Source organism: Notolepis coatsorum, assembly GCF_963971535.1.
Source record: "Notolepis coatsorum genome assembly, chromosome: 2".
Taxonomy (NCBI): Eukaryota; Metazoa; Chordata; class Actinopteri; order Aulopiformes; family Paralepididae; genus Notolepis; species Notolepis coatsorum.
In genome coordinates, this window is record NC_140166.1 from 231845709 (window position 1) to 231862224 (window position 16516).

Sequence of the window (16516 nt, forward strand, 5' to 3'; positions counted from 1 at the left end):
TACAGATACAGTACACCCTGGCTCAAATATGGCTGCATGCAGGTACACTAGTACAGATACAGTACACCCTGGCTCAAATATGGCTGCATGCAGGTACACTAGTACAGATACAGTACACCCTGGCTCAAATATGGCTGCATGCAGGTACACTAGTACAGATACAGTACACCCTGGCTCAAATATGGCTGCACGCAGGTACACTAGTACAGATACAGTACACCCTGGCTCAAATATGGCTGCACGCAGGTACACTAGTACAGATACAGTACACCCTGGCTCAAATATGGCTGCTGCACGCAGGTACACTAGTACAGATACAGTACACCCTGGCTCAAATATGGCTGCACGCAGGTACACTAGTACAGATACAGTACACCCTGGCTCAAATATGGCTGCACGCAGGTACACTAGTACAGATACAGTACACCCTGGCTCAAATATGGCTGCACGCAGGTACACTAGTACAGATACAGTACACCCTGGCTCAAATATGGCTGCACGCAGGTACACTAGTACAGATACAGTACACCCTGGCTCAAATATGGCTGCACGCAGGTACACTAGTACAGATACAGTACACCCTGGCTCAAATATGGCTGCACGCAGGTACACTAGTACAGATACAGTACACCCTGGCTCAAATATGGCTGCATGCAGGTACACTAGTACAGATACAGTACACCCTGGCTCAAATATGGCTGCGGCACGCAGGTACACTAGTACAGATACAGTACACCCTGGCTCAAATATGGCTGCTCGCAGGTACACTAGTACAGATACAGTACACCCTGGCTCAAATATGGCTGCATGCAGGTACACTAGTACAGATACAGTACACTCTGGCTCAAATATGGCTGCACGCAGGTACACTAGTACAGATACAGTACACCCTGGCTCAAATATGGCTGCACCCAGGTACACTAGTACAGATACAGTACACCCTGGCTCAAATATGGCTGCATGCAGGTACACTAGTACAGATACAGTACACCCTGGCTCAAAGATGGCTGCCCGCAGGTACACTAGTACAGATACAGTACACCCTGGCTCAAAGATGGCTGCCCGCAGGTACACTAGTACAGATACAGTACACCCTGGCTCAAAGATGGCTGCCCGCAGGTACACTAGTACAGATACAGTACACCCTGGCTCAAATATGGCTGCGGCACGCAGGTACACTAGTACAGATACAGTACACCCTGGCTCAAATATGGCTGCTGCATGCAGGTACACTAGTACAGATACAGTACACCCTGGCTCAAATATGGCTGCGGCACGCAGGTACACTAGTACAGATACAGTACACCCTGGCTCAAATATGGCTGCACGCAGGTACACTAGTACAGATACAGTACACCCTGGCTCAAATATGGCTGCGGCACGCAGGTACACTAGTACAGATACAGTACACCCTGGCTCAAATATGGCTGCACGCAGGTACACTAGTACAGATACAGTACACCCTGGCTCAAAGATGGCTGCTCGCAGGTACACTAGTACAGATACAGTACACCCTGGCCCTTGTGATTATTATCAATTTCCGACAACAACAACAACTGATCCTGTCTCGTCTTGAGTCCATCATTGTTGTCGTCATCGGTCCGTGTGTGTCTCTCTCTGTGTTTCAAGTTTCTTTAATAGTTGTCATACAGAAGAACAGAATACTTTTATACAAAATGCTTCTTTCTGTTACGCTCCAGAGACTGTGCTAGACAAAAATAGATAAGTATAAAATAAGTATAGCAAGTATAAAATAGAAGTCAAGTACGTAGACACAAGTGTTCAGTATGTACATATGTACAATGTTCAATGCAGAGTAGAAGTAACTGAGTTACCATATAATATACAATATACTATACAATATACTAATATACAATATACTATACAGTGCAAAGCAGAAATGGGATGAGGTACAATTTAGGTACAATTAACAGTAAGGTGTAATGAGGTATGGGTTGTAGTGCAAATTCTTTACCAATAAATATAAAGTGTGTTTAGGTGATCTAAAGTGTGTAGAGTGGGTGCTGCAGTGTGTTGTTTGTTTAAAGTGAGTGTGTGCGTGTGGATGTGTGTGCTGTGTGCATTTGATGGTTTGTTACATAGTGTTATTGTTCGTTGAGCAGCCTGATGGCCTGGGGATAGAAACTTCTTCTGAGTCTGTGTGTCTCTGTCTCTCTGTCTTTCTGTGTGTGTGCCTCTCTCTCTCTCTCTCTCTGTAGCGGAGGTGTATATAGGGATGGTTAAGCCTCTCTCTCTCTCTCTCTCTCTCTCTCTCTCTCTCTCTCTCTCTGTAGCGGAGGTGTATATAGGGATGGTTAAGCCTCTCTCTCTCTCTCTCTCTCTCTCTCTCTCTCTCTCTCTGTAGCGGAGGTGTATATAGGGATGGTTAAGCCTCTCTCTCTCTCTCTCTCTCTGTAGCGGAGGTGTATATAGGGATGTGTAAGCCTCTCTCTCTCTCTCTCTCTCTCTCTCTCTCTCTCTCTGTAGCGGAGGTGTATATAGGGATGGTTAAGCCTCTCTCTCTCTCTCTCTCTCTCTGTAGCGGAGGTGTATATAGGGATGGTTAAGCCTCTCTCTCTCTCTCTCTCTCTCTGTAGCGGAGGTGTATATAGGGATGGTTAAGCCTCTCTCTCTCTCTCTCTCTCTCTCTCTCTCTCTCTCTCTCTGTAGCGGAGGTGTATATAGGGATGGTTAAGCCTCTCTCTCTCTCTCTCTCTCTCTGCAGCGGAGGTGTATATAGGGATGGTTAAGCCTCTCTCTCTCTCTCTCTCTCTCTCTCTCTCTCTCTCTCTCTCTCTCTCTCTCTCTCTCTGTAGCGGAGGTGTATATAGGGATGGTTAAGCCTCTCTCTCTCTCTCTCTCTCTCTCTCTCTCTCTGTAGCGGAGGTGTATATAGGGATGGTTAAGCCTCTCTCTCTCTCTCTCTCTCTCTCTCTCTCTCTCTCTCTCTCTCTCTCTCTGCAGCGGAGGTGTATATAGGGATGGTTAAGCCTCTCTCTCTCTCTCTCTCTCTCTCTCTCTCTGTAGCGGAGGTGTATATAGGGATGGTTAAGCCTCTCTCTCTCTCTCTCTCTCTGTAGCGGAGGTGTATATAGGGATGTGTAAGCCTCTCTCTCTCTCTCTCTCTCTCTCTCTCTCTGTAGCGGAGGTGTATATAGGGATGGTTAAGCCTCTCTCTCTCTCTCTCTCTCTGCAGCGGAGGTGTATATAGGGATGGTTAAGCCTCTCTCTCTCTCTGCAGCGGAGGTGTATATAGGGATGGTTAAGCCTCTCTCTCTCTCTCTCTGCAGCGGAGGTGTATATAGGGATGGTTAAGCCTCTCTCTCTCTCTCTCTCTCTGTAGCGGAGGTGTATATAGGGATGGTTAAGCCTCTCTCTCTCTCTCTCTCTCTGTAGCGGAGGTGTATATAGGGATGGTTAAGCCTCTCTCTCTCTCTCTCTCTCTGCAGCGGAGGTGTATATAGGGATGGTTAAGCCTCTCTCTCTCTCTGCAGCGGAGGTGTATATAGGGATGGTTAAGCCTCTCTCTCTCTCTGCAGCGGAGGTGTATATAGGGATGGTTAAGCCTCTCTCTCTCTCTGCAGCGGAGGTGTATATAGGGATGGTTAAGCCTCTCTCTCTCTCTCTCTGCAGCGGAGGTGTATATAGGGATGGCGAAGCCCGCGGAGGCCACCGCCTGCACCCAGGAAGCAGCCAACCTGTTCCCCATGTCCCACAACGTGCTGTACGTGCGCGGCCAGGTGGCGGAGCTCAGAGGCAACATGGAGGAGGCCAAGCGCTGGTATGAAGAGGCGCTGTCCATCAGCCCCACGCACGTCAAGACCATGCAGAGGCTGGTGAGAGATATTAATATATATATATAGATACTGTAGAGACTGTAGCCCCATGCACGTCAAGACCATGCAGAGGCTGGTGAGAGATATTAATATATATATATAGATACTGTAGAGACTGTAGCCCCATGCACGTCAAGACCATGCAGAGGCTGGTGAGAGATATTAATATATATATATATAGATACTGTATCTACTGTAGCCCCATGCACGTCAAGACCATGCAGAGACTGGTGAGAGATATTAATATATATATATAGATACTGTAGAGACTGGAGAGAGATATTAATATATATATAGATACTGTATCTACTGTAGCCCCACGCACATCAAGACCATGCAGAGGCTGGTGAGAGATATTAATATATATATATATATATACTGTATCTACTGTAGCCCCACGCACGTTAGGACCATGCAGAGGCTGGTGAGAGATATTAATATATATATATATATATACTGTATCTACTGTAGCCCCACGCACGTTAGGACCATGCAGAGGCTGGTGAGAGATATTAATATATATATATACTGTATCTACTGTAGCCCCACGCACATCAAGACCATGCAGAGGCTGGTGAGAGATATTAATATATATATATATATATATACTGTATCTACTGTAGCCCCACGCACGTTAGGACCATGCAGAGGCTGGTGAGAGATATTAATATATATATATATATATATACTGTATCTACTGTAGCCCCACGCACGTCAAGACCATGCAGAGACTGGTGAGAGATATTAATATATATATATATATACTGTATCTACTGTAGCCCCATGCACGTCAAGACCATGCAGAGGCTGGTGAGAGATATTAATATATATATATAGAGATATATACTGTATCTACTGTAGCCCCATGCACGTTAGGACCATGCAGAGGCTGGTGAGAGATATTAATATATATATATATATATACTGTATCTACTGTAGCCCCACGCACGTTAGGACCATGCAGAGACTGGAGAGAGATATTAATATATATATATAGATACTGTAGAGACTGGAGAGAGATATTAATATATATATATAGATACTGTAGAGACTGGAGAGAGATATTAATATATATATAGATACTGTATCTACTGTAGCCCCACGCACGTTAGTGGTCTGCAAGGGCCTTGAAATGAAGCCCGTGCCCTGCCCGAGCCCGTGAACTTCAGGCCCTGCCCGAAAATAAGCCAGACTGTAAATAATATTTTAAGCCCTAGCCCGCGTGAAAACCAGAAAAAAAAATATTATTATTATTATTAACACTTTGGCTGCCAGGAGCCGTGTTAAAGCGTCATTCCCGGCCGCGTGAATATTAAAGGCAACCAACTTGTGTTCGGCTTTTCTCTGATTGGCCCCGCCCCCACGCGCAGGCAAGCGCACGTCCCAAATGAAATCCAAGGAGCAAGCGAGCGGCAGGCTGCTGTTCCAACCAACTTGTGTTCAGCTGCGGTAGCAGTGGACATACAGTACACCTCCTATCTATGTTGGGATTATGTTTGGTCATGACAAAACAATAAAAATCGCTGACAGAGCTCTCATATTTGCGAATGCATAAACTATATCTTAAATTATGGCGGATATAGTTTATGCATTCGCAAAATATGAGAGCGCGCCGCTGTCATTGAAGGGCTTCCTACAACAGAGCACCGCCGCTGCTGCTGCTGAAGCTGTATCAAGCCGGCGGCGGTGCACGGACGCCGGGGAAAAACCACCGCGTCGCCCCGCTGGCGCTTCAGGCTCAGCAGCCTCCACGGGCGAAATAACATATAACATTACAGTTCCACACTGATGTACAGTGAGTGTCTAATATGGCTGTCGCGAAGTCATGCCTCTCCCTCTGAAAGCCCATCCACGCTGTGTATCATAGACTACCAGATTCGCACTCGTGTATAAACAAAGCCCATACAGTTATGAAATGCGCTGAACTAGAAAGCGTAAAGTTATTATGTTTCGCGTTCCATTGATTAACGCCATTACCTGCTGTGCTGTAGGAAGCAGAGGTACAGTAAATTACAGTAGGTGTAGGTTACATGTTTAATCAAAGCCCATACAATTTTTCATAATATTTCAAATATCATAATGATGTGTTTTCTATATTATATCCACAATCATTCATCTAAAAAATTGTATGGGCTTTGATTAAACATGTAACCTACACCTACTGTAACTTACTGTACCTCTGCTTCCTACAGCACAGCAGGTAATGGCGTTAATCAATGGAACGCGAAACGTAGTCTATGATACACAGCGTGGATGGGCTTTCAGAGGGAGAGGCATGACTTCGCGACAGCCATATTAGACACTCACTGTACATCAGTGTGGAACTGTAACGTTATATGTTATTTCGCCCGTGGAGGCTGCTGAGCCTGAAGCGCCAGCGGGGCGACGCGGTGGTTTTTCCCCGGCGTCCGTGCACCGCCGCCGGCTTGATACAGCTTCAGCAGCAGCAGCGGCGGTGCTCTGTTGTAGGAAGCCCTTCAATGACAGCGGCGCGCTCTCATATTTTGCGAAGCGATTTTTATTGTTTTGTCATGACCAAACATAATCCCAACATAGATAGGAGGTGTACTGTATGTCAAATGTCGGTCATGTGGTGGAAGTGTTTAGTACAGTCACACAACAGAACACCGCTGTAGAGTACAGTCACACAACAGAACACCGCTGGTTCGACCAGCGCTTTTGCCGCGTCTCTCTTTGCGCGAGGGCGTGTGCTAGTGGATTGATTGATTGGCCGTGTGGCCAATCAGAGAAACGCTGAACGAAAAGCTGAACACAAGTTGGTTGCCTTTAATATTCACGCTTCCCGGCCATGCCCAAGTTGCCGAGGACGCTTTACAGCGTCTTTAATATCAATATTTCAAAAATCTGGAATCGGATTAATATTTCCCCTCCGCTGGCCTGAGATCCACCAGGAGGACCCACTGAACTCTCTGGCGGTTCAGGAGCGCCATCTGGTGGCCGATCGGCGCAATCGCTTAACAGGAAGCGCAGTAGAGGTTTTGCTGGACGGCCGTATTACTTCCGGGCACTCGGTACATGTCCCGGGACTCTGGCTCGTCACACTACATGGCGATCGATTGCCAATAACTCGATAAACAACATGATTTGGACGTATATACCATTATACAAGCTGGAGATGGACCGGGTAAATCGCCATCCCATAATGATAAAATGTCTACTCTACGATGATCGCCCAACGGCGCGCGGAGACTGGGGTGAGTTTCAGCGTGTAACGTTACCGTCTTCGATACTAACTGCTATTATCAACATTTGACCCACATTAGATGATTGGTATAACGCTGCCCACGGAATTATAAACGCCCCCTCGCCCATCCGGTCAACATCAGATGACGTGTAGTAACTTCTAGAAGTACATCTAGTTGGAATTTTTTATATCGCGCTGATTGCCATCAAACTGTATTTCATCATCAATATAATGCATTTGGGGCTATATATCACGTTCTGGAGAAAGCTGCAGAAAGAGATGAAAACATACTTATACATTAGACCATACTTTACTATGAATATGTGAATGAAAAAGTTTAACGTTGCTACACAATGAACAATACATATAGGACCTTGAATGGGCCCTAATAATGGCAATGTAGCAATAGAATTTAAAAAGTTATAGCCCTGCAAAGAAGGGGACTTTCTCCATAGACAAATAGAGCTGGCAATCTATGGTATATCATGAATTTAACCCATGGCAGCCAAAGTGTTAAAATATATATATTTTTTGCATTTGTTTTAAATATTCGAAACACGGTTTTATATGAACTTAATAAATAAACAAAAACGAAAATGTCCAATAGGTCTAACTAAATAACACATATCATGCTGAAAACTAACAACCATTCTATAGCCTGATTCGCTCTTATTAGAATGCCGTCCCAGTGCTCACACGGCAGCCTCGTAAAACGTATTGAAGGCTATAGAATCTTCTTTGACACACGCACACACACACACACACACACACACACACACACACACACACACACACACACACACACACACACACACACACACACACGACACAATAGCCTACTCAGTCACTATACAAACAAACAGAAAACAGAAATCAGATTTCGAGCAGAGCAACATAATGAAAAGCACAACAAAACAGGGCAGCGCAGCGAGTCCAGCGACCCAGCAAATAATAAACATCAGACTCACCACTTCGCTGTTGACGTCAGCAACGCGTTGAACAACGCTAACAAAACTTCGCCAACCGGCTACATACATCCAAGAACAAATTAAAACGTTCGCCAACTGGCTATATTCCAACACAACCAATCGAGTTGTCCCCTGAGTTCTCCCTGCGCGCTGCGGTAATTACATCCAAATGTTTCTCTGATGACAGCTTGCGCGAAAGAAAAAACGAAACTTAAGGAAAACGAAGATTTTAATATATATAGAAATTAGGGCTGTCAAAATTAATGCTTTAACTTTGGAGATTAATTTAAATTGTTTAAAGCATTAAAATAAATTAATCTAGATTAATCTATGGAGTGAACATTTTTTAATATAATATAAGAAAGAGGTATTTAACACTTTGGATGCCACGGACGACATAACACGTGTTATCAGCTCGCCCCCTGAATGCCCAGCACGACAATTATCGTTTTATCTTTTTATTAGCGATCTGAATTCATATTTCATCAACCGAGTCTACCGTTGGGAAACCAGCCCCATCAGGAGCTCAGATGTGAAAAAAGCGCCCCCTATCGTCTCCCAGATGGTAATGCACCCTTTTGGAATGGACTCAATGAAAATGGATGAGAATTTTTTTTTCCGGAATCCACATTTTACTTCTCAGGCATGTAACCGGAGATGATCCCAGTCATTCTGGAGCCTCAGAACAGAGTGTAATATGTGTTTACAGTATGTGGCGTTGGATCAATAAAAGGACCGATTTTTGGAATGGCGATCAGGAATTGGAATAATCTTTTTGGATACCATCTGATCTCAGGTAAGGAATCTATTTGACCAGTTTTAGGATAATCAGACCTGTTTTCACAGAGATATAAGCTTTTCCCCTATGTGTGATATGGCTGTTTGGCTGTGCGAGCGATCAGGAAATATATCAGATCAGATATCAGAGCGCCTATATAGCGTTCATACGATATCGATATCATATACTATCGATAATCTAGCGTTTATTTGAAAACGATTCATAAATAGGCCGAAAAATGTGAAAGTTTTTTGTGTATTCTAGAATATTCTGTTTATTATGGAATATTTTTATTTTCCTTGAAAACGAGGGCTTTTCAAGATGCTATAAAACGGAAATGAACCGATAAAAAAACAATCCGCTTTGACAATGTTGACTGGAAAATGAGTCATTGATAAGCGACGGGCAGATTAGACACATAGCCATAATTTAAAACATAGATTAGGTGATATTAACGCTAACATTGAAGTGGATGATGGGCATTCAAGGGGGTAAAAAGGAAAACACGGCCGGCTCTGAAAGTGTTAAAGAATAGAATAGAATATACTTTTAATTGTCATTGCACAGTATACAACGAAATTTCAGGGGAGCTCCCACAGACCGTAGTACATAATACATACATGAACACATAACACATAACACTGTACATAACAGAATATTTTAAATAATAAAGTGCATAATGGGTGGTAATCAGAGATTATCAAGTGCAGTGGTAAGTGCATGGTGCACGTGAGGGGACAGTCAATGAGCGTTTAACAGTCTAACTGCTTGGGGGAAAAAGCTGTTCTTAAATCGTGTACTCTTAGCATGTATTGACCGGTATCTCCTCCCTGAGGGAAGGAGCTGAAAGAGGTGATGTGCTGGGTGAGACTGGTCCTTGATGATACACTTGGAGCGGTGGAGGCAGCGGGAGGTGAAGACGGAGGTGATGTTTGGTAGAGGAGTCCCGACGATCCTGCCTGCCGCCTTCACCACCCTCTGTAGAGCCTCTTGCTCTGCCTTTGTGCAGCTGGAGAACCACACAGACACACCGTAGGTCAGCACACTCTCAACCGCACAATGGTAAAAGTTGACAAGGAGATTTGGTGGCAGGCCAGCCTGCTTCAGCTTCCTTAGGTAGTATAGGCGTTGCTGAGCTTTTCCGATCACTGAGGCGGTGTTGGTGCTCCAAGACAGGGTCTCACTCACACTGAGACCCAGGAACTTGAACTCAGTGACCCTCTCCACTACTTCGTTGTTGATGAGCAGAGGGGAGTGGTCAGGCCTTGATCTTCTAAAATCCACTATAATCTCTCTTGTTTTCTTTATATTGAGCGCCAGGTTGTTATTATCACACCAGACTATAAGGTCCTCCACCTCCCTCCTGTAGGCAGACTCATTGTTGTTTGTTATGAGACCCACAACTGTGGTATCGTCTGCGAACTTGATGATGTAATTGGAGGGGTAGGAGGGGGAACAGTCATGTGTGAGCAGGGTGTACAGTAGTGGGCTGAGTACGCAACCCTGCGGGGCGCCGGTGCTGAGAGACAGGGTGGACGAGGTGTAGTTGCCCAGTCTGACGGCTTGTGTGCGGTTTGTGAGGAAGTCCAGCACCCAGTTACAGTGTATTACACAGACCCAGGGTTTGGAGTTTACTGATGAGTTTACGGGGGAGTATGGTGTTGAAGGCAGAGCTATAGTCGACAAAGAGCATTCTTACGTAGGTGTTTTTCTTCTCTAGGTGTTCTAGGGCGGTATGAAGCACAATGGCTATAGCATCTTCAGTTGATCTGTTCTGCCTGTAAGCAAACTGGTATTGGTCAAAGGAGGCTGAGTCAATGTTGATGGTTTTGTTGAACATTTGTATTTCACAGGAGAGAAACTAAATATACTTTCTTTGTGTTGATTTTACATTAATTCCATGATTTTACTCAAGTTAATATCTGTTGCAAGCTTCGGTTTTAAGTAGAAAAATGCTATTTTTTAATCTAGATGAATCTAGATTAATTACAGAAAATTGTGAGATTAATTAGTTAATTATTTTTTAATCTATTGACGGCATTAATAGAAATATATATACACTATATACTGTATATACAGGTGCAGCTCAATACATTTGAATATCATGGAAAAGTTATTTTATTTCAGTCATTTCTAATTCAAAAAGCGAAACTCCTAGATTATAGATTCATTACACAAAGTGAAATATGTCAAGCCTTTATTTGTTTTAACTTTGATGATTATGGCTTACAGTGCATGAAAGCCCAAAATTCAGTATCTCAGAAAGTTTGATAAGACCCATCAAAATAATATATATATTTTTTAGAAATGTTCATGTATGTTCACTCAGTACTTGGTTGGGGCTCCTTTTGCACAAATTACTGCATCAATACAGCGAAATAGATTGACTTTTCCACAATATTCTAATTTATTGTATCTAATGTTATACATACTACATATATTTATCAGGGCTGTACTGTAACGTTACACAACAACCACGGTTCGGTACGGACCTCGTTTTGAAGTCACGGTTCGGTACGGACCTCGTTTTGATGTCATGGTTCGGTACGGACCTCGTGTTGAAGTCACGGTTCGGTACGGACCTCGTTTTGATGTCACGGTTCGGTACGGACCTCGTTTTGATGTCACGGTTCGGTACGGACCTCGTTTTGAAGTCACGGTTCGGTACGGACCTCGTGTTGAAGTCACGGTTCGGTACGGACCTCGTTTTGATGTCACGGTTCGGTACGGACCTCGTTTTGAAGTCACGGTTCGGTACGGACCTCGTTTTGATGTCACGGTTCGGTACGGACCTCGTTTTGAAGTCACGGTTCGGTACGGACCTCGTGTTGAAGTCACGGTTCGGTACGGACCTCGTTTTGAAGTCACGGTTCGGTACGGACCTCGTTTTGATGTCACGGTTCGGTACGGACCTCGTTTTGAAGTCACGGTTCGGTACGGACCTCGTTTTGATGTCACGGTTCGGTACGGACCTCGTTTTGAAGTCACGGTTCGGTACGGACCTCGTGTTGAAGTCACGGTTCGGTACGGACCTCGTTTTGAAGTCACGGTTCGGTACGGACCTCGTTTTGAAGTCACGGTTCGGTACGGACCTCGTTTTGAAGTCACGGTTCGGTACGGAGCTCGTTTTGAAGCCACGGTTCGGTACGGACCTCGTTTTGAAGTCACGGTTCGGTACGGACCTCGTTTTGAAGTCACGGTTCGGTACGGACCTCGTTTTGAAGTCACGGTTCGGTACGGACCTCGTTTTGAAGTCACGGTTCGGTACGGACCTCGTTTTGAAGTCACGGTTCGGTACGGACCTCGTTTTGAAGCCACGGTTCTGTACGGACCTCGTTTTGAAGTCACGGTTCGGTACGGACCTCGTTTTGAAGTCACGGTTCGGTACGGAGCTCGTTTTGAAGTCACGGTTCGGTACGGACCTCGTTTTGAAGCCACGGTTCGGTACGGACCTCGTTTTGAAGCCACGGTTCGGTACGGACCTCGTTTTGAAGCCACGGTTCGGTACGGACCTCGTGTTGAAGTCACGGTTCTGTACGGACCTCGTTTTGAAGTCACGGTTCGGTACGGAGCTCGTTTTGATGTCACGGTTCAGTACGGACCTCGTTTTGAAGTCACAGTTCAGTACGGACCTCGTTTTGAAGCCATGGTTCAGTACGGACCTCGTTTTGATGTCACGGTTCGGTACGGACCTCGTTTTGAAGTCACGGTTCTGTACGGACCTTGTTTTGAAGTCACGGTTCGGTACGGACCTCGTTTTGAAGTCACGGTTTGGTACGGACCTCGTTTTGAAGCCACGGTTCGGTACGGACCTCGTTTTGAAGCCACGGTTCGGTACGGACCTCGTTTTGAAGTCACGGTTCGGTACGGAGCTCGTTTTGAAGCCACGGTTCGGTACGGACCTCGTTTTGAAGCCACGGTTCGGTACGGACCTCGTTTTGAAGTCACGGTTCGGTACGGACCTCGTTTTGAAGTCACGGTTCTGTACGGACCTCGTTTTGAAGTCACGGTTCTGTACGGACCTCGTTTTGAAGTCACGGTTCTGTACGGACCTCGTTTTGAAGTCACGGTTCTGTACGGACCTCGTTTTGAAGCCACGGTTCGGTACGGACCTCGTTTTGAAGCCACAGGGCACGGTGGTGTAGTGGTTAACACTGTCGCCTCACAGCAAGAAGGTTGTGGGTTCGATTCCCGCTTGGGGACCAGGTTTCCATGATGCCAGTTACCCAGGTGGGGTATCTCCCAGGCCTTTCTGTGTGGAGTTTGCATGTTCTCCCCCTCTGTGCTCGCAAGGGTTTCCCCCCCGATAAGATAAACCCAATGGAAAAACATGCACAACAACAAGATCGCTAACGCTGTGGCGTCCTTGACGAAGACGGACAGGAGCACTTGGATTGGTCCCCTGGCGCGGCTCACGTTGACGCCTGTCTGCTCCCGGCTGCCCTTGGGGGGGAAGGACGATGGGATGGGTTAATCGCAGAGAGGAATTGCATGCATGCATCGCATGTGTGCCAATTGATGACCTCGGAGCAGGTCCTAAATTATAAATTATTATATTTAGGTTTTCGGTACAGTGGGGGAAAGTTTAAGTTTATTTATTTGGCTTTCCATGTTCCACTCAGGGGTGATGCAGTTACTGTTAACACTTTGGACGCCAACAACGAATTAACACATTATTGCCCGCCATGCGTTGTGCGCCAACAACGAAGGAACACTTTTTTGGGATCAATATTAAAAATGTTCGCCATGGCATTCATAATTCATCCAGCCTCCCTCCGGAACGCAGCTGTACCCTGTTCTGATATTGCAACGCCTCAATACCACCGCCTGGTGGATGTCGGGCGAGTTACACTCCAAGTCAAACCGGAAGTGGTGATCGGTGCATCGAGGAAATTCCTCCGCCAGAGATATCTTGTAACGTGGATCAATATACACACTTGAGTGCATTTGGATCGCTTTCGAAACGCAATAATCAATATGATTTCAGCGTTTATTGCGTTTATTGCATCTAGCAGATCCACGTCAAATAATTGGAATATTTTTCCTCCAGTCTCATCGGCGAACGGTAAGAGGAATATAACGTTATTTTCAGCTTGATTGTCCATTTCTTTGTTTGCAATCCATCTGCTCAACATATCACCCATACTAAATAAAGCCGGTACTGACGATCAAGGAATTATAAACGACCCCCCCCCCCCCCCCCTTTCCTTCACGCATGATGAAGCATAATGTGTACCGATCATATACATTTGAATTTTTTATAATATAGCGTGTATAGGAACGAAACGCGAATCGATAATCTATCATATGCTTCATGGCCTATAACTCGCGTTTTTGGAATTACAGCAGAAAAGCTTAAAAACATACTTATATTCACAACGGTATTAACACAACAATGTTTGAATGAAAAAATATAACGTTCCCACATCCGGAACGATAGATAATCGATGTTGAATGGGCCATAGTAATGCAGATATAGCTATAATATTTAAAAAGTTATAGCCCTGCAAAGAAGGTAAACATCTCCATAGGCTTACAGCGCTGGCAGACTGGGCATAAGGATGGGTACAATGCATGGCGGACAATGTGTTAAGTAGGGCTGTCGACGAATATTCTATTATTCAAATTCATAATCGACTTAAAAAAAAACATTTATAATTATATTAGATTGTGAAAAAAAAACGGTGGGCCTGAATGCGCTGAATTTTTTTTTACAGATATGTATATTTGTGTACAAATGCATTCATGATCACAATCTACCAAATGGTTTTAATAGTTTTTTTCCTTTGAATTCAGATGTTCACTCATATGCTACATGTCAGTCCAGGGACCTGCATATACCTTATTGTGGTACTTCACTTAGGCAGTTCTCAGTGAGGTATAGAGGGTCCAATCTTTGGAATGCAGCTGATCCTATGCTGAGGAAATCTCCATCTCTGCTTATTTTTAAAGCAAACTACAAAAAAAAATTCTCATATCCAAAAGTAGTAGATAGATAACAGGTCATACATGTAGGTATGCATTTGGTTATGTGGGTGGGTAGGTTTGTAGGCAGGTGGGTTGTTATATATTATTATGTACACAGTATATGCATGTATGTACTGTGTGTATGTATGTTTGTATTAACACAAATCTTTTGAATGTATTCTGGTATTTTATAATAATGCATATTTTTGTATGTTTGATTTTATAAGACAGGGGAAGTTCTTGATAAGCCTCTAGGCTTCTAACTTCTCCTTCACAATCGTTATAACTTATTATATATTGTTTTTACTTCTGTTTAACTGTGTTAATAAACAAACAAACAAACAAACAAACAGTCATTGAGCTGCCAGTAGTAACACATGGACAACAACAACCTAACAGTTATCTGCACTCTGAGCTCTCAATCCACAGCTGGCCTACTTCTTTTTTCTTATGCTAACTCTATTTTGGGAGTTCTAGCCTACTTGTAATTTTTTAGCACTTTATTGAAAATCATCCCTCGGGGTAAAACGTTATTGAATAGAGAGAAAGCGTCATGCAGGTCCCTAATGGTTCCCGTTTCATTACTAGGAGAAGATATCGCTCCATGTTCATCACACCTTGTTGGGAGGCATGTTGCCGTGTATGAATGTCCGCTCTATGTGTCGTAAACCTTCATTAATTTGATCTCCAAGAGACCGCATTTAGCGTCGATTCCTCCTCGTTTGCGTTCGCCACACTATGAGGCTAAATGACGGGTCTCAGTGCAGCTGAACGAACAACGTCCGGCCCTTTGCACAAGTTCTGGAGTTTTTTATTAAGTTCTGCATGTGCGTTCCGTTAGTGGTTAAAGTAACGTTGTATCAGTTCGGTACACAGCGCGTACTGAACTGAAGGTCCCGTACGAATATGTGTGTATATATATATAACAACTAAAAGGAGAATACCTTCAAGAGAAAGAAGGGACCGCTTCGCCATCTGCTTCCTCAGGTGCTAGAGTTTGGAATTTTGGCCCGGCCCTCCAACATATTTTCAGTTGCTCATTCGGCCCCCTGGGAAAAATAATTGCCCACCCTGTTCTATACTGATCTGCTCTATACTGATCTCTATGTCTCTCTATCTCCATCTCTCTCTCTCTCTCTCTCTCTCCTCTCTCTCTCTCTCTCTCTCTCTCTCTCTCTCTCTCTCTCTCTCTCTCTCTCTCTCTCTCTCTATGGCTCTCTATGTCTCTCTCTCTCTCTCTGTCTCTCTCTCTCTCTGTCTCTCTCTCTCTATGTCTCTCTCTCTCTCTCTGTCTCTCTCTCTCTCTGTCTCTCTCTCTCTATGTCTCTCTCTCTCTCTCTGTCTCTCTCTCTCTCTGTCTCTCTCTCTATGTCTCCAGGGTTTAATTCTCCACCAGTTGCAGCGCTATAGTCTGTCGGAGAAGGTTCTGAGGGATGCAGTCCAGGTCAACAGGATGATGTCCTACTGTGTATCAGAGAGAGAGAGAGGGGGGAGAGGGAGAGAGGGAGAGAGAGAGAGAGAGAGGGGGAGAGGGAGAGAGAGCGGGAGAGAGGGAGAGAGAGCGGGAGAGAGGGGGAGAGAGAGGAGAGAGAGAGAGAGGAAGGGGCAGAGAGAGGGGGAGAGGGAGAGAGAGCGGGAGAGAGAGAGGGAGAGAGAGAGAGAGAGAGGGGGAGAGGGAGAGAGCGGGAGAAGGGAGAGAGAGGGGGGGGTTCCTTCTGGAAAGAGAGAGTTCATCTCAAAGCTTTTCTGTATCTAATCTGTT

At 44.8% G+C, this 16516-nt stretch overlaps 1 protein-coding gene across 1 annotated transcript in view; it reads left to right on the plus strand.

Moving 5' to 3' along the window:
* Positions 1-16516, plus strand: part of LOC311223878 (tetratricopeptide repeat protein 7B-like) — a gene marked incomplete at its 3' end in the record, with an annotated part of 53871 nt that overhangs the window by 35089 nt on the left and 2266 nt on the right. The window contains exons 8-9 of the mRNA XM_084308640.1: positions 3634-3836; positions 16133-16222. Of these exons, the coding sequence (XP_084164766.1) occupies positions 3634-3836; positions 16133-16222 (293 nt within the window). The remainder of the gene's footprint in view (positions 1-3633; positions 3837-16132; positions 16223-16516) is intronic.